The sequence below is a fragment of the Lepeophtheirus salmonis genome, chromosome 3 (genome assembly GCF_016086655.4).
Source record: "Lepeophtheirus salmonis chromosome 3, UVic_Lsal_1.4, whole genome shotgun sequence".
Lineage (NCBI taxonomy): Eukaryota > Metazoa > Arthropoda > Copepoda > Siphonostomatoida > Caligidae > Lepeophtheirus > Lepeophtheirus salmonis.
The window spans coordinates 25,123,776-25,144,488 of NC_052133.2; the positions used below are offsets into that span (position 1 = coordinate 25,123,776).

General features: G+C 28.9%; 1 protein-coding gene across 1 annotated transcript; it reads right to left on the reverse strand.

Annotated features, from left to right (window-relative positions):
- Positions 1–481: 481 nt before the first annotated feature.
- On the reverse strand, positions 482–20,353 carry LOC139904733 (uncharacterized). The gene is made up of 2 exons (XM_071887217.1): positions 20,106–20,353; positions 482–1,446 (listed from the first exon to the last, which is right to left on the reverse strand). Exons 1-2 carry the CDS (start codon positions 20,267–20,269, stop codon positions 1,113–1,115), a joined length of 498 nt encoding a protein of 165 aa, XP_071743318.1. The 5' UTR covers positions 20,270–20,353; the 3' UTR covers positions 482–1,112.
- Positions 20,354–20,713: the final 360 nt, after the last annotated feature.

The following is a 20,713-nucleotide window of genomic DNA, read 5'->3' on the forward strand; positions in this document are numbered from 1 at the left end:
ATTTTAGATGTATGTCGAGGGGAAGGCCTTCAGTGTCCGTCATCCAAACACCAAGGTCCTCCCTCCAACCCACTGTCAGTCAGTACTGGGACGCCATGACAGAGGAATACTTTTGCCAGGTCTTCCGTCACTCCCTGGAAGCCATCATTGTCGCTAAGGGTGGCTATATTAATGATTAAGAGAGTTCAGACAAATTTATTTATATTATTAATTTTGTTGAAATTCTATTTTTAGTTAATAAATTATATCTGTTGAAGTTTAAAATTCAAAGTGTTCAGCTTTTAATGTAACACTCGGTATATTATGTACTATAATTGCAAGGAATTTTCTATTGATTACAACGTTTATGCTAAAATCAAGAAGAACATATAATAAACGAAATTATTTTCTCTTTAATTCACAGATTGGATAAACATTTTCTAAACACCTCTTGATAAATTTTTCAAGTCATTTTTATGGAAAATAAAAATATTCAAACAAATTATATAATATACATATATTCAAGTACAGTTTTCATACACTTCTTTTAAAACATATTAAAAATTTTTATATACTTATTAAAGTTAATCATGAATACATACATATTACATAGGTATTATTATTGTTAATCAAAATACTATAAGTTATATTCTCTATGGACATTATTATACGTATATTTATATATATTTTTTTGCTTATTAGGTCTCAATATCAAAGATTTTATGGATTGTTTTAGAAAAGTCGATTGAAAAACGCATTTAATTTATAAATCATTAATTGATTATCCCGATGGAGTCAAATCTTCGTTTATTTTTTTAGATATGTGTTGAGTAATTATTTCCAATTTTGAAGAGCATGCTGATATTAAATACATTTTCGTAAACATCTCTGGGATTTTTTTTTTTTTTTGGCTAGCAACAACAACAAAAAAGCTGACATTTTAAAATTTTAATTATTCAAAAAAAGATAATGATAAAGATAATGTTTGTGCAAGATCCTATTAAGAAGAAGGATTAATTAAAAAATGAGACTTGAACAAAGAACAAAATAGAAACCCAAAAAGCATGCACTCGATAAAAAGAAAGGAATATTGATTACATATATAAAATATAAAATGTAAGAGAGAGAGAGGATCAATCCTCTTCAGGCTTTTCAGTCGTCGGGGATGATGCATTGGAGGATGCAGATGCCTTGTCTTGATATTTTCTCATCATGGTACAGAACTCCTTGTAATTGATACGCCCCGTTCCATCTGCATCAAACTTTCTAAAGGCAGACTCAACTTGTTCTTTATTCAGATTTGGGCATATTTTGGTAAATTCTCCAAAACTAACGAACCCGTCGCCATTTTTATCAATTGCTTTAAAGGCTAGCTCATTTCGGGAGTCAAACCCAGAATACTCTTCAAAGCTCATTCCTACACTGACATCTACATCCTTCTCTCGAAATATATCGATCACATCACCTCTGAAAAAATTGTAATTCATTAATGGGAGCATAGCTTTAAAATTTAGAAGATAAAAAACATAAAGTACAAAATAAAGCGTAAATCTTTAAAATGTGTGTGCCTTTGGAGGATGAACTTAATTAATAAGGAGTACAGCAATGGAGTTTATAGGAATCAGAAATGGGAAAAAGTGGGGACAACGCATTTGGGATAAATTATTCTCTTTTGCTCAAATTGCGTAGGTTCAGTCATAGACAAGAAAATTTACATTTTGTAAATGGACTTCAAAGACCTTTCCTAGGTCAAATGGATTTATTGTAGTACTATAATGTATTGTATACTTAATCAGTGCAACTCCATCAGACCAACTTTAGGAAAATATAAAAAAAATAACTTATGAATTTCAAATCTATGATACTAAGTTATAATCAAATCTTAAGTATTTGAAGTTTATATCTAAGCCACATATATGATGCGTGTATATGTAAGCGTTTATAGACAATTTGTTTCTAGAAACTTTATATAATATAATCTTGAAGCCTCAAAAACTAACCCTCAAAATATTACAGGGATATTTCAGTCTCTATAGTGAATAAGCACCCCTAGAAATTAACGAATGATTAAAAAAAATGATAACATCTTTAAAAATTAAAAATCAATACTTTTAGATTACTAAACAAAATAATATATATATCACATTTGTTAAGGTCATATTTTGTACAACTCTAGTAATATTACATAAAAGTAATTAAAATAATTTATTTATGGGGGTTAAATGATATATATAGAATTGGATATAGAGTACAATGTATAAATATACCAACATAGTGCTCTACAAAACAGTTTTAATAAACAGATAATTAATCAATTAAAAAACCAATGGAGTGAGCAAAATTAAGATTTTATACATACATAAGTACTTTAAATAGTATCCCACTAATTTACGCCACCATAAAAGGAAATATAGGAAGTAAAAGCTGCGATATAGATAACCGAATTTAATTTATTTATATAAACCATGTCCTTAAAAGTAGAATCAAAGCATTACATTGAAGTATCACATCTGCAAAACAATTAAAAGGAGTTTTTGGATCAAATATAATAAATAATATCCATAAAAAAAAAACCACTTTTAACCCAGGAAAAGGCCTTCATTCGAATAAGATAAACAAATGTTGGAATATAAGACTACATTCATTGATAAAATAAAATCAAATACAAAAAATAAATATATCTTATCATTAAAAAAAAAAAAGATGATATAATGCAGGCTATATTTTTTTCATTTAAGGCCTTGGATTTTAATCTGATAGTTGTAGATATTTCATCATTTTTGCTTATTCTATGACGAATGGCTCAAATATGGCTAGTAAATCAAGGGATTATTTTCTTTAAATAGCTAATTGAGTGTAATTAGGGACTATAATTATTATACTATTCTTGTTCTTTTTCAAATTAATCATGATTGTCAGATACATAAATTAGTTTATGTAAATTTTAGAAAAATTATTTGCACAAATGGAAAAAAATTCTTCCAAGACAATGAATGATAAATGCCATGATTACAATGGATCTTACACTTTTAAACCAGCAGGCGCGGTAAAAGCAATTAACAGTAAAATCTTAATTAATAATTCTATGGGGGACCAGTGTCTGTTTTACACTATATAAAGCCTACTCAAAGATACATATTCTACGAGCTATTAATAGCTAGTTTAGGAAATAATTGTGCATAATCGTAATTTTTGTATTTTTGAAATTATCTCAGGGTTTTTTCATCCAAGTGACGAAACTCTGCACTTCCTTTAAGTGCCAATATCCCTACTAATAACGAATCATATAAATACAAAATACCTAATTTAGTCATGTAATAGTGTGTATATTATGTTTTGTTTCTTTACTTCATGGAATACACTCTTTTAGATCACATCAATCAAAAGTTAATTAGAGTAATGTGTGGGTCTAAATGATATTTATCATCATATATATTTTGTTGTTGTTCAAACCATATATGTACATAATATATCGATTACTAATCAATATTATCAGTCTTATCCATACAAAGGATCAGCCTCCAAGAAAGATATACATACAACATATAAGAAGCACTTCTTCCTTGGAAACCATTTTTTTCTCAACTCTTTCTCAGATGTCGGTAGGGGCTTTGCTACAGTGGGGACTTATCCATAGAGATAGAGGTTTAAAGTTAGGAAAAATCAGAAGTATGTTGGAATTTTGGACTATCTACGCAGATACTTTTAAAAATTGAAATATCGCCTTTTTGAAAAAATTAAATTTACCTTGTTATTATAGAAATGACTTTTTAGAAATATAATAAAATCTAGGAAAAGGATCCCAAATTTTTTTTTTCCTTCTTCCAAAAAAAGTCGTTTAAAAAAATTAAAGAAATATGTTTTTTCTAAAAACAGACGTCATTGGATTAAAAATGAATCAAATTATTCCTAAGGAAGACTCAAAAATTATAAAAATTATCATTTGGAAACAATGAGATGTCGATCGGAAAATTTGAAAAAAAAATATTCAAAAGTCTGCCAATGATCCAGTCTTATGTAGAGCTCCGTTGATTATCATTAAATTCTATCTAAAAAAAACTTTTGCAATAAGTTCTAATTGGTGATCAAGGAAAAAACTCACAATCAATAAATTGGTACAGAATTTGTGGTAGATTTAATGAAATAATAAACTTCCAATGGGTTAAAATATACGTTAATTTATTGTCCTTGTTTTCTTTAATTAAAGCCTTTATTATAAAATTGAGGATAATTTATTAATTATTATGGTATAAATTATTATATAAATGTCCTTATTTTATTTTATTAACTAATTATGATGAAGGGAAAAAACATATTTGTGATTAAGAAAAAATTTGCATTGATAGTTTTTAACATAGAGAAGTAATAGTTTGGAAAAGTAAAGTGTTTTAAACAAACACAAAATTTTTATAAGTTATGACCGTTTTTAACTTAGTAATTTGTCTACAAAGACTTGGAACCTCAGATCCACCTTGCAACTATGAATGTTTTGTTAGTTTGTCCATACCATATTGGGCTTACATCTCCACGTTCTTTGCAGTCCCCAGCAGAATAAAAATAAAGTACAATCAATTTAAAGAATTTTTTTAAAGGATCGATTTGTTTCAAATAATACATAAATATTATCATATATGATTAAGCCTCTTGTCTGGATCCAGTGGTTCTACAAAAACTATGAAGAATGCTCAAACATTAAATATATAATCAGGGGTGGTAACCTAGACTTCAATGTATCACATGGAGATACATCAATAGATGTTATTTTATCCTCTTTCAATTGTTGGTGATAATTATTGTCTTACTATCTACAAGTACCGACTTTGAAAGAGATTTCAGCATTAAGAAGTCCATTAAAACTGTGCTTAAGTAAAGCCTCTTTTTCGGAAGCACAGATTGGGTTTGTAAGCCGGGGGGGAGGGGCATTTGTATTTTTCATAACTAGAGCTTACCTTTTGTATGGATGATAAATTATAGATAAAAGCGTTTTATAACGTTATAATCTGAAAGATCTCTCAAAATGCTCGTTGAATGCTTGGAAGGGTATTGTCCTTTTTGAACTTGGAGGACACAGACAAGCAATAGAGTGTGCTATTCTCAATGCAAAGGATCTCATTGAATAGAAAAGGACATCGTAGAAACCGCTACAGCCCTACGAATTGAGGAGTATTTTACTGACAGTTACAGCAAGATATGCAGCTTTATCTCTGAAAACACCTTCCCTGGGAATGGACGATAACTACCTATTCTGTCTTTGCAATACAATAAGATTGTAAGGGAACTCTTAGAAAATTTAACACACCTATTTAGTCCGTTTTATGTTGTTGTTGTTGTTGTTTTTCGTTTTATATTTTTGATTGCATGGTTTTTTTTTTTTTTTAATGTGTACCTGAAATTTTAATTTTTATTTATTTTATTATATTTTTATAAACTAATTGAATTTTGTATTTTTTTTCCAGGTTTTACTTTTAAAAGTATTTAAACGTACAAAACCTCGAATTTTGATATAATTTCAACCCCGAAACTAAAAATTTCAATTATAATGTTCATTCGTGTATCTATATATATGCATTAGCTTCGGTTTTAAGTATTAATAATATATAAAAATAGATACATTTAAAAAAATATTTTAATTTAATTTTTTTAAATAATAACACTATTCAACAGAAAAATGGATCAAGAACAGCATTTGCTCAAATTAATAGACTTTGATCCACTAATTTAAAGGTTTAAAGAAGTGTGTCGTTTTTCATCATTTTTCAGCCTAAGAATGAAATATATCGAGTTCAGAACAAGGATATAGAATAAATAAAAATACTTTTCAATCATAAAAACACTTTCACATAAGTTGTATTATTCCTACTTTTAATTTAGGGATTGTTTTAAGGCTAAAAAATGACTCTGAACGATAATAATCCCGAATTACTATAATAGCAGATATTTTAGAACTCAGATAGCTAAGAGAAAAACTGATATCTTTTTTGGATTCTGCACTTAAAGATAAATTATTTTTTTGATTGAATTCATTTGTACAAAATGAGTGTTTCTCTGGGTTATCTTTATCCGTATCCAGGTAGTGATTTAATTTCAATGCAATCCGTTTTGCATAAGGCCACGTAATAGTTAAGGCTGGTCCTGCCTATAGCCTATAAATAAAAAAGGATTTGTGTTAACAAAAACTAAGTTTACTGAGTAGAAAAGGGAAAATGGATAATAAGTATGTTCTTTGTTCATTATTTAATAAGTCGTGGGTCAGTTAACATCTTTGGTGTAAATAGATTTTAAAATAAATAAGAAAATAATGCATGTATATGAATTTAAATATAATTACAAAATTTCGCCTGCACTAATGATGTATTAAATTTAGAAGGTTTTGCCCAAAATCATATAACAGGAAACTGATATTAACCAATGTTTCATTTATAGGTATCTCTTCGGCCTTCTTCTCGCGCTCTTACACAAATCCTATCTCTACCTATAGATAATTAATTATTTACTATTGAAAGTTTGATGATCTCATTTTAACTGAGCCCAAAATATATAAGCTGTTTTCAGACAAACTTAAAGATGCCGACCACATTCATATTGCATGAATCAAGTATTTAGCACATTTTTTAGTTCAGGAACATTAAAAAACCACATTATTCTATCAAATGAACTTTAAAATGTACGTAGTAAACATCTATCCTATCAATTATTAAGATTGATAAATCAATATCCATATACCATACATATATGACAAACAAAGAATCTTTGATATCGATTAAAATAAGGTATTTCCTAAACTATGACTCATCAATTTAGTATACTCGTACATACATCATAAGACGTTGTTATAATAAACGCCATTATGTAATTATGTCTCATTCTAAGAAAGAGTAGGAAGTAAGATGATTGTTTGTATAGTATTAACTAAACAGAGATGAATGAGAATATTTATATGAATACTTACTACCATTCTAACGGCCACATAAAAAGGTCCAAAGAGTACATTAATAATTTACTCTTTAAAAAAAAGATGATGTTTCAAGGTGATGGCAGTAGTTTTTTTTTTTTTTTTTTTTTACTATAAAACTTTATTCACCAATATAAGTACATTTATTATAAATAAAGCCTATATTCAAAGAAGAATTAAACGATTCGGATTATTATAGAGTTATAATATATTTCTACAATGTACATATTTAGATAATTGACATTTTGTCACAGCAGGAACGATTTATTTTCAAAGGCTTTAGATGAACCAATTATTATTGTGTTGCATGAGCATATTAATAAATTTGTAAATATTTCATCTACATAATTATATAGATATCTACAGATGTATGCTTATCGAAGAAATTGCTCCCATGCACTATTCAATTACTCATTAAAAAGCTCTAAAACTCTAGTACTATTTTTGTATCATCTTTTATAATTTCAAAGCAGTGTTGTGTCTGTCCTTATCTAGGACTAAAGACTGCAGTCCCGTCCAGTTCAATACTGCATTTTAGTCCTAAAAACTTAAAAGATCGGTCCTTGATAGTATCATTCAACTACATTACTTTTTTTTTTTTTTTTTAATCAGTTTTATTACTGACAGTCCAAAAGACGGAAAGTCTTAAAGATAGGTCCTCAAGGCTGATAGGACCTGTATTAACACTGGACTGGACCAAATAAATAAGGTCTGACACAAAACTATTTTAAAATACTATTTGAATCCGAAGGATTTTTCATATACATATATAGATACTTTATACTAAGTCCAATATTGAGTATTTGTTCTAGAATAGAAATTGAGTTCTAAAGAACTTGATAAGAATTAGATATAGGGCTGTATTGGTCCTTTATATGGGACTTGAAATCGGTCCCTTCTCGCCTTTTCCTGCTCTGTCTTTGTAGTCAGTCCTTGAAATCGTCCCAAATTTTAAAGCACCTTATAAAAGGCATCATTTTAACTAGCATCATAAGTATCTCAGCTTACCAATTTAGTTAAAGTTTTATCATTTTTCATGCATGATACTCGTTGACCATTATTCTTAATTAAGGCTTAGTTAAAGTTTGTAAGCTTTTGGATCCTTGATGGTTGGGATTGATAGATGAAGAGGTGATTTTGGAAAGATTGTTCTATGGTACGGCTTTATCGTCCGATTCGGACGCATTTTTAAGATTTAGGACTCAGGTTCCAAATTTTGGGACTTCCTGCTATCAACCTTATAGAAGTTCAAAGTTGAGACGTCTAGCTACGATGCAGCAAGCGTTCCAATATATTTTAAATTGACATCAATCAACAAGCACCACGACATTTGATGTCGTTATAGGCTATATGTTTATGTATATGTAGTATATACAATCCACAGAATGACACTTCCCATCTAAAAATCAAAATCAAATAATAATGATATTGTCGAACCTCATTTTTTTTTTCTGCTCTGTTGCATCATAAGTTGGTTGAATAACCACAAGGAGTATTTTGTGAAGCAACGTATGTACAAATGTTCATTATTATAACACTTAACCAATGAAGCTATAATTATGTAGAACAAAACATTCCTTCAACCATATTTACGGGGTTAACGTCTGTCTCAAAGCCATTTAAAATAATTTGATAACTTTTACGAGTAAAAAAAGTTATTTTTTTAATCAATTAAATTATCAGCTTCTCTTTTTTGGTATAATTAGGATTTTTTAATGTTTTATTAAATATTCCCTCACGATATCTTTAAGTTAAATTGAATTCATCAAATTGATCCTTGTCAACTGTGTTCATCAAATCAAATATTGATTATTATTATTATCATATTACGATTATTTTATCGAATATTGTCTTACTCATAAAACATAAGGATTTACGAGTATGTGCCTTGTGAGAAAATGACGAATAATAAATTTTTTATAAAATATTTATGTACGTCAAGAACAAGTTCCTTTAAATAAAAAACTCTTAATAATTTATTTAAGTAATATTTTAGAAAGATAATACATCATATGCATCTAACCAAATTTTAAATGACTCCGATCCAGACCAATATTTTTTTTTTTTTTTGTGGGACTCAAATACATTGAACTTTTCTATGGGAATTATCCCGCCTGAACTTTTCTAAGGAACCAAATTAGTTTAGTCGGACGAAAATTATGAGGATATTAGACAGGTTTTAAGATCGACACTCAACACTAGTTGATGTTAATATAATTTTTTGACGATTCTGTTGAATTGGAAAAAAAAACAAAAGACTGTGCGGTCCTGAATAATTTTTTCAGTCCTATGACCGGTTCTTATCGTTTTTTTATGGTAAAAGCTGAAAGGACGTAGTTACTGACTACGTTATTTGAACATTTGAAGTTTTATCATGATCTCTTTCAATGAGACAATATATCTTATGTTTAGAGTAGGAAGTGTGTGACTAGAATGTATAATTAATATATACTAGCTATAATTATTTTTTCTTTCTTTATTCTTAGCTAGGAGTGAACAAAAAAAAATTAGCTAGGCCCGTCTAATCGGTACTTAGAACTGAAAAAGACGATTAGAAAATGACTGAGAGGGGAAGAAAAAATATAAACTGATTAGGAATACTGTCCTCGGACCGATCTAAGACTCTTTGACTACTTTTTGGATTTGATAATTCCCACTTGAGGATTTACATGTTTGAGTTAGTTTTTTTAATTTATTGTTTCTCAAATTGACGACTTTAAAGAAGAAATTTAGTATTTTTCCTTAACAAAAATGTATTAACAATATGGTCTCTGAATGTAGCTACAATAAATAAATCTAATAAACCATATTCGTTATAGTTACATTGATTTGAATTTACTCTTAGGGGCATTCAGTCAAACTTAATACACGTCAAATGAGCATCTCTACTTCTATATATGTATTAAAGGGTTATTCTAACTGCCTTGTCATAAGTAAACAAAAGTATACAAGGGAATAAATCATTCTAGATATACATAGGAGTACATCTCTCGCTCTTTCTCTCTAAAAAAAGCCTCTCATAAATTACTTCCGTATGGAAGCAATGAAAAAAATTGTTTTTATAAATAGGATCACAGTCATTAATGACTTCCATCCTATTTCGTAAAATAGGAATCTTGTTTATGAAGTATTATGTGACGTTTCAGTGATTTATTTTATAATTTTTTTAGACATATCATAAATCATTTAATTATACTTAAATTTTGTATTAAGTACCTTGGACCCATACGCCGAAAATGAGCATTATAATCGTATGATAGTTATTGACATTTATAGAGCAATCAAATTTCTACTTTGTGGAGCATGTAAATATAATACAATAATCATAACGTATGTTCTTAATAATTGTTTACCATCTCAATTATATCCAAAAGGATAACTATAAAGCAATTAAAGCATTCGGATGTTTCTTATATTAAATTATTTTTCACAAGATCCTCTCCTATATTTTTCTTATAATGGTGATTTACACATACTAGAAATCTCACCTCTAACAATTTCATAATATATGCTTCCGTAAGCTTAATGTGATTGATTCAATGCAAAGTTAAATAAAAATAAGTTAAAGATTCAATTAAAATACATTCGTAACGATGTCGCCACATGGGCTGATAGAGGATGTTCAAGGTACAAAATTAATATTTAATTATTGCTTAACCTTCTTATGAAGGAAACAATTGTTAATTTTGGATCTTTCAGGACAATATCGAAAATCCTTGTTTAAAAGTGTAATAAACTACTTAGATTTAACAGTATTTAAATTTACTTTTTATAGCAAAATTTACAACGTGGGCAAGAAAAAAAAAATTACCTTTTTTAAAGTTTTGTATATAGTTAGCATAAAATATGACCGTTTTTTTTTGTTTTTGTTTTTTGTACATGGTTTATTTATTCTATACAATTTCTTTATTTCTCTAATTCTCAACAACATTCATGATACAAGGTCGAAAAATTTGGTATGTCTTGATCCTTTCTTTTTATGGAAAGCTGGATCAGACTTCATGCATGACTAATTTTATGGCCTCCAAAATTTGTGTATCGGGTAGTGTTGGATCTACTTTTGACTACGTCTTACCAATAGTGGTCAAGAAAGTTAAGGTATAATCTTGGGGGAGGCCACTTTGATTTGTCCCATAATTTTTTGAATTGGCGATATCAAAATTCATGAGTTTTAATGACAGTCTGACAAGGAACACCTTTTTGCTGTAGTATATAGTTTGTATTTGGATAATTGGCCCAAATTCAGAGTACAAAAACACTTTTACCAAGAATATAGGACCTTTGGGGGGGGGTGAAGCATATCGATGGCCTTTCATATTGGGTGCTTCTGCTAGTGTACTCTTCATTCAACTGATACAAATAATCCCTCGTTTAAATGTTAATATACCCCTCTGAATGATTCTGTATTTTGATTGATTCCTGCTCTAATATTTAATGAATCATTTAACTCTGAAGTACCAAAAAAAAAAAAAAAAAAAATTGCATTTTCCTTATAATAAAGAGTTATCTAGTATATTTGCTTGTGGCCTATTTACTTTGGGGAGTTTAAGATCTACAAAATGCATTTAAAAGCATATGTAAGGTAAAATTGGGACATATAACCACATTTCATGTTTAAAGTTTGTTTGTAACATAGGTATGAATGCAACTAAATGTATTAATAAAATAAAATCCAAGAAATAGTAGACTGAACTGAAATGTTAAAATGCTTAAACCAAGACCAATCTTTGTTTGAAAGTGACCCTCCTCAATGTTTTGTGAGGTGCTAAACATCAAGAGTTCAAACAGGTCCAACAATGCCTTGCATATACTTCAATTCCACTTTTGAAAGTTGTTCCATCATTATGTGAGATAAAATAAAAAGTCCCGGAATCTTTGACAAAATCATCAAATCTGATAGTACATATTGAAGAGAGGAACGGATTGGAATTGAAACTGATTTCGCGGGGGATGGATACAATATTTCCATTTATTGCAATAAATTATTGAAGTATAATGATATAACATTATGTATAAGTCTCTGGAATGAAACAGTTTCTTAAAGTATGGATCCAGACCATCAACAACTATACATATACTTTAACTGAGGATGGCAGTAAATTTTAATCAGGATCATTTTGATGTCGTTGTTTTTTTTCAATTATATGTGTTCAAACTAAAATATAAAATAAAATATGTAAAAGAGTAAGGCTTACGGTGTGAAATTATACTGCTGAGTGTTCCATAGATACTTATTTAAATCCATGGGGAGGAGCTAGGTCCTTACAAGAATAAATTAAATTTCCTTCATAGAAACAGTGACGTAATCATTATAAGGCAGTCCTATTCCTTTTTGTTGATAGTTATGAGATAAATTTGTTCCATTTTAAAATGTAATTTAAAAATTTGTGCATGGCAACTTCAATTTAAATATAAGTTGCTGTATATGTACATGACCGGATGTATACATGGGAATGCAGTGTTTTAATTTGCTGAGTATATAAACACGGTTCTAGGACTATCCACCGAGAGGACAATTAGGAGAAAAATCATACTATAATATATAAGTATTGTTGTTACTCTCTTATCCTTACTAATTTCCTATATAAATAATTAATATGTTTCATGTCTTATGAGTTAATGAATGTGTGCAAAATAATTTTCCTCTTATAAATTGTATTTATTAATGATAGTTTTATAAACACAACATGTAGTTAGAATTCTTGAAGTAGTTTAAGTACATTAAATATGATGAGTTACTTTATCTGTACGGCAAACCCATTTATGTTAAAATTGCTAGCTTTAAACATTTTTAAGAGCATTATGCGGCCCTTGAACTGGTATATCAGTTGAGCTGTAACTATTACGGCCAAAACACCAATTGGTTCAACTTTTTCCTACTAAATGTAATATTTATGCTATTAATTTGTAAGGTTACGTGCCTATAACGTAACCATTATATAATTTGTCTCTTTTAACAAGCGTTGTGTTGTTTATATCCCGCCCTGTCCTACTTGTCGGTCCTTGAAGAAGGTTAAATTCATCTCTTGTGACGTCATTGAGGGTATTTTCCATTTTTAAATTATGTGTTTATAGAATAAAATATATTTTATGGAAATATATATTCGATAAAGTCCATTATAACGAAAAGAGAAATAGTTTTTACAGGATATGTACAATGCACTGAATATATATCTCATATATCTTATTCGCTTTAATAAACCATGAATATTTTTTGAAAACTTCCAAGGAGCGACAGTTAAAGAACTGGATAGCACAGGTCCTAAGACTTGAGTGGACTGAGTAAATAAGTAATGAAACAACACTGGATCGTAAGTAGATCAAGATAATTATAATCTAAGAAGTAAAACAGAAAATAACTTCCTTTTTTTTCTCTCAACTTTCCAAAAAATTGCTTAAGCACGAATATGATTCAAAATATATAGCTCTGTATTGTGTTAAATGATCATTAATGAATATATTTAATAAAAACATATTATTCTTCAAAACACAGCTCATCATTGGAACTACAATGCCTCTACCACATTAATTACTTATTACAATTAGTCAATTAATTGATTTAATTATATGTATTTTCGAAATATTCTCTTACAGACTTTTATTGCTTAATTATTTATTGAATATTTAAATAAAATTAAAAGTTAAACTGAAAATATTCATCAAAGTCGAATGTTTTTGTAACAACAAATCTTTTGAAGTCAAAAAATAACGTTTATTATTTAGTTTTAACTATAATTTGAAGCAATTTTCATCTATATACTAATATCATTTGGAAATATTGTTTTGAATCAAAATTAAACGCGAAAAACGTGATTTCTAAAAAATTAAAAAATTTAATGACCATTTTCGTGTTTTATGCCTTAAAAAAAATGTAGGTCTTAATTTTTTTTGTTCCATATGATATTATATTATTTTTTATTTTTTTTAATTACAAAAAAATTGTCCAAGGGACAAACAAAAGGTTTTTTTTCTTCTAATCATTTAACAACATTTAAATATATCCACATTATAATCAAAAAAATAAATAATCATTTTATAATAAAAATCACTGTACCATATGGTGTGAAATCATGCGCACCGTATGGTGTGAAATCATGCGCACCGTATGGTTCAGTACTGCGCCTTTCTGTTCCCCAGTACTCAATGTATTTTTTCTTCTATGATATTATGTCTTTGAGTATTATATCCAAATATTTAGATGTGCAAAATGTCTTATCAAAAACATTAAAATTGGGATACTATATTATATTTAGGATTTTTTTATATTTTCTGTTTTTAATAACATTATTTTATGAGTAATTACACAGACCATTTGACAAATTACTTAAGTAATAATAAAAAGCTTGACCATTTTTCCATGCAAAAAATGAATACAGTATTATGGAAAAAATTTAATCACGTATAGTATTTGGCAAATGGGCACGATACAAATTTATAAGATAAATACATATATACATTAGAGTATTCCTTTTTTTGCAATTTAATTTTTTTAGTTATTTTTGGATAACTTAAAAGGTTTGTCTTAAAAAAATGATTTTGAAAGTCATTTGAGCAAAAAATGTCATGCATAAAATGATGTTAAGTTTATTTTATTTGCTTATATAGGTTAAATAAAAAGTTCTGAGAGTTTTTCACTAGATGTCTTTAGTCACATATATTTTATGATTAATACATTGCATAAAAAAAAGCTTAAAGTATGCTTAAAGGGCGTACATTTATCAAACAAGTTCATTTACAGTTTTGAGTTTGGGGAAGTCATGAGTTACAACGTTCTAGAATGGACGTAAAAAAAGAAACAATTTGATACTTTCTTCAGTATCACTACCACCAATGTGAAAAAGTGGAGAAGGCGGTCAAAAAATTGAGCTATTTATGAACTCAGTAATTTACATCTCTTGTGATTTGAAATGTAAGAGGCATATACCCTACATTATAAGGAAGGCCAATTGAAACTTGGGAATTATTAAAAGAAGCTTCAAAACTCTTGACCCTTTATGATAAAACTTTAACACTTTTATGTCCTCCCGATTTTAATGTACGGATCTGAGATCTGGAATCCTTCCAGAAACTACTTCACTATATCCATAGAAAAGATGCAAGCCAGGTTTGGGTCGTTTTTTCCTTCATTGGAAGATAAAGAGAACTATGAATGCGAAATCAAAAGACTTGGCCTCATCACTTTGTCTCATAGACGTGCTATTAAGGAAATCGGTTAAAAGACAAAAAAATAAAGTTGCTTTAATAATATAGACAATAACTCCTCATGAAATCCTAGGAGTAACTCTCCATTTTTCATGAGCTCACACCCACCTTAATTTGGCTCAGAGACTCATTTTCATATATTGAGACATTTATAAAAACAGACAAACTTTCCATTAATAATATTGATTTATGTGTGGTTGATTTTTTCTTAACTCCAATAAATTCAGTTTATGTCATTTTTAGTTATAAAGAAATTTGTTGGCATTACAGGAAATCAATTTTGAAATCAAAGAGTAAAAAAATAATTACTTTTATAATGTACATACCAAGGTTAATAGAAATAAAAGATTAGACCATCATGTAATCAGGCTAGCTAGAATTTTCAATCTGATGTATCGTACCGACCACTGGACAAGAAAAACATATTTTGACAAAATACGCAACCACTTATAGTCTATGACGTCACAATTGCTATAATTTTCAATTTAATGTATTGAACAGAATGCTGGGCAAGAAAAACAGATTTTAACAAAAACACGCAACCTCTCATCTACTATGACGTCAATATTAAAAGCGTGGTGTAAGTCAAACATCAGTCGTACACGCGTTATGGTTGTATTTCTATTAACCTTGGTACAAACACTGTATTTGGGCAGTAAAATTGAGACAACCATAAAATTGAAGAGTTCATTATTAAGTGGTACTTTTTCACTTTGTTTGCTGTAGCTAACTAAACAAAAATTTCATAAGTCTCCCTTTTAATACCAAAAGTACAATGTGAATAATATCTAAAATGCTGTGGACCCTTATTCAAGTAATAATTTGGACTTTATATGAAATTACTTGAATGTATAGTTATGACTCTTCACCAAAACAATTTATTGTGATACTTTTTTTTGGTTGATGTATTGATACTAGAGATTTTAATCAATAACAGAATATTCAAATAACATTCTTCCAAGATAGGATCAGTGGATATCGGATTTAAAATTTAAAATGAGTGAATTTAAATAAAAAATGTCGTTTCTAAAAAAAATGAGGATTCGAAATTACTCGATTATCGTTCGACAAAAGTTTTTAATATTAGATTTTTACAATTTATTTCATTCGAATACTTTAACATCTCTAATGAATACCTACAACCGTACAGATCTGGCAAGACTGTTAATAGTTATGTCGAGGGAGTTTGTGTGAGATAATTACGTTGCCATTTTATTTTCAGTATCTTCAGTTCAAATTATAACGAGACCAAACAATTGAATAGCCCTACACGAAGTTGATATCGGGAATAATACCTAGTTAATAAATAGCTATGGGCAAACGAGACAGTTTACGGGTAATGAGGCCGATATGAGTATCGAAATGTTTCCCTTGAGCATTATTCATGCTTAAATAGTCTGCAATTTTTAATATTTCATTTTCTATTTTCTAGTACCTCCATAGGTACTAGTGTTGGGTTTCGGTCTTTCCAGTCTCACATAAAAATTCGTTTTATATGTATATGAGGTCATGTGTAAATATTGATATATATATTGAAACCGAAATAATTTGTCCACGATTTGGAAACAAGGAAATGTTGGTCTACAGTCTAAAATCGCGATATGGACCGAATATCGCTTAAATCAGTCTACAAAATACTTGAAACCGAAAAGAAGAAAAAATCGATCCTGGGCTAACGCGTTCAAACAACATGTCTATTTCACATGCATATCTTACGTAAACCAACCAATATTTCAAAAATTACTTGTTACTAGATCGATATGATTATTTTTTATATTCAATAAAGATCCTTTATTTGTATAAGCGTTTAACAGTCGAGTGGCTGTCTGCTCCAAATCTGCATGCCTAGGTATAGTTTATGTTACTAGTTTCATATTCTATTGAACATTTTTTTAATGTCAATTCTATGAATATTTAAATAAATTTTGCTATCTTATTTTTGGAGAATATAAATGGGTTGCTCTGTCATTTTATAAGACATTTTTAGGGATGAAAATTAATACACTTATTAGCTAATGAAAAGTAATCGGAATTGTTGGTCATTTAGCAAATATAATTTAATTAATATCTAGTACTTCAAATTAATCCAGAGGTAAGAGAGTAGCTCAAATAAAAAAAGAACGTCCAAACAAATTAAATTATACAAATAACTATGATATAATCTTATGATTCATTTCTACAATTATTATTCCTTGTTTATACTAGTGGCTTTCAAACTGTGATACATGGAGGTACTTCATAAATTGTAGATAAGCTAAGCTTTAACTATTTTTTTATTTAGGAAACTGGAAATATAAGGATGAGGCAAAATATCAAATGTCAACATCGTATCGGTATGGTATAAAATTCTTATAAATTTTGATATGATGCTGGCGAGAATGTATAAAAAATGTTGGTCAATTTTTGTAGCTAGAGAATGCTTAGTACACAGGTTATTTGTATAGATGAATATATCTCTTATGTACTTCTTAAAAAGAGTACGGCACAAAGTTTGCCTCCCTGGTCATTACTAAAATTAGATAAAAAGTCAAGGATAAGATGTAATAATTTCCAAGGCATGTCAAGTATGACTTTCAATTAAATCGATCTTTTTTTTGAACAGTCATCTTACCAACATTATTAAACCTGGATCAAATTGGAGTACAAAGTTTAAGTTTGCCTGTACGTCATACTTTCTCTTTCTATATCAAAATTGGAGACAGCGACATCGTAAACTTCGTGAAGCTAAGAATACACATATCATAAGATTATGAGGAGATATTCAATATATTAAGAGTATTAGTCTTACTATAAACAATTATAGTAAGACTACAGAATAAACATAATGGGATACCTTCTATGTCATCAAATCCATTAATTCCTGAACAGAAAATGACTATAAAAATACTTAAAAGAAATATACTTTACAAACTCCAATGGTTCTCTTATTTTACGTGGAAACATATTCCAGAAATTGTGATCGATTGAGTCGAGATCCCTCTCTTCCTACTCCAATAACATATTCTTCGCTTTGCAAAGTGATTTCCTTATTATTAAAAGGTCGCAATAATTGATTTTAGACTATCTGCTGTCACTGTCTTTAATTTCAAGATAGAAAGGGAAAATTTAACTTGTGGGCAAACTTATACAATGTACCCTCAAATTGATGAATCCGTACTATACTCAAATAAATTTGTATCAAAGGAGTCAGCTAGGTGTACACGTATCCCTGAAAAGCTAAAAGTTTTCAGGGATCCGGGAACATCTAATCAGTTGTAAAGTATCAGTTTGTAAAGTATTCCGATATCACACCATGTCTATTTATAATATTTGTGTTACTCGGAGATTTTTATATTCTCTGAGATAATAAACGCAGTAAATAGTTTTTATTTTTTTGTTAAATTTGATTGATTTGAATATATCTAAGAAATATGATATGGAGCAGAATGGACAGCATCTTTTTACTATAAATATGTTCATGTTGGATGTTAATAAGTTATGGACAAGTAATAAAGAAAGTCGATCGAAAATTGTGTAAGATTTTTCTAATAGGGAAAACGAGAAATAAAAATGGGGTGTTAGCACTCTATGCCTAATAAGAATATGAATTATGTTTTTAAGGATCTTTTAGTAAGGATCTTTAGCACACCGTTTGCAATACTAATACGTAAATTTGGCAACTTTTTTCCTTTGAAATTAGAAAAAAGTTTGAATGAACATTCTAAATTTATTATAAACACATACGAGGGTGCACCCTCCTTTTGCGGCCTGCTAGTATAAAAAAATCACACTAACGTTCTTAAAGATATCCTGTTCATCATAAATATTACTTTTGAGTCTGTTCTGATTAATATAGTAGGAATATAAGTATTAACTTGCTTCAAAACATCAAAGGAATGTTTTCCCATATTTCTGACTATGGTTCCAACGTACTAGACATACTACACGTATTTAGACGTACTGTTCACATAATTAGCCTTTCATTACAAAACATCCTAATTAAACGTGGTTAGTGAATTGGTAAAAAAAAATGCATATTTGATTACATGATAAACAGTTAAATGATGTATTTTGTATAATTTTTCTTTAACTCTTCCATACATTTAGCGTTCGTAAATATCAATTAAAATCCCAAAATTAAACTTATATGAATATAAAATATCGAGAAAAATAAATTTTTATTTTAAAATACTCTGAACAACATGATTTTGGGCTTTTAAAGAAATATAAATTGTTATTCTTTGAGTAAAACCATTTTATTTTTGATAAAACAAATCGGGAATATGAATTATTTTATTCACATTTTGGGAATCAAATGAGTTCCATTGGTGTTGATGAGGTTGGCGTTTTATATATAATAATAGCCTGTAGGCCTCAGTCCTCACATTGAAAAAAAGAAGAGTCCAAGAAAAAACAATTGAAACAAAACTTTAATTAAATTGACTAAACCTAGATTAAAAATGGCTAAACATGCGAATATATTCTTCCCCAGGCATTATCAAGATTGGCACAAAATCAGATTTTTGTATTAGGAGCATAATGAAAGTAATTGAAGATAAAATATAGATTCAAAAGAATTAGAAGTATTTATGTAAATTTAGGGGTGTATAATATCCCAGTTCACTAAAAGAGGGGGAATAAAACAAAAATTAAAAAATGGGAAGGCATAGGTTTGAACATTCAATAAGATTTTACGACAAAGTCAAAATGACCACGTATATAATTTTGGAGTCTAAAGTATAATTAAATAAATAGCTGTGCTGGATATAAGAAGTCAAAAATGTAGAACTCATTCAATTAGTATGTTCCTACATAAATATACATATAGTACATTTATACATAAAAAAATAGCGTGTGCTCTATAGTTAATAAAATACACAATCTCATCAATTAAGGAGCCCTAAAGCAATATTATATCTTATATGTAAGGTATTTATGCATGTCATGCAAAGGTTTGTAGCAAGGGTAACAAAAATCACACACAAAATCTCACCGCGTAATTTGATGACCAGTTGCCTTCAGGATCTCCAGCCATGAATCCACAGAGATTTTTCCGTCTTTATTTGTGTCTGCTAATCGAAATGCATCCTCCAAATCTGCAATTTTTTTCCTCTCCTTACTTTTTTTCTGTTGTAGAGCTAAAAAACCTCCGCTCATGATGAATAGTTTATATATTTTTTTAAATTATAAGTTGATTATTATTTTGGGTTTAGACACTCTGAACCTCCAGAAAAAACTAAATTTGTTAAAGGGGAAAATTGCCCGGGATTTCTTTTGGTCATATGCATATAAGTATGTATGTTGGTTATTCGAGCGCTGGAAGAGAGCCCTTTCTTAGTTGGGGTCGTATGTAACACACATATATAAAAAAAGTACATAATAGAAAAGGAGAAAGTGGAAGAGAAAGCAGTAGTGATGAAAAAGTTAAGGGAACAACAGAAGAGAGAGAATGTATGAAAACGTTCCTTTATATCCCTGCATAATATGTACATTGTTTCCAATCATTCCTTTGATGTAAACACAAAATCTCCTCCAAGAGGAGAAGCATAATAAACACTTGAAAAACGCATTTTTTTCTTCTTATTACTCTGATAAATTAAA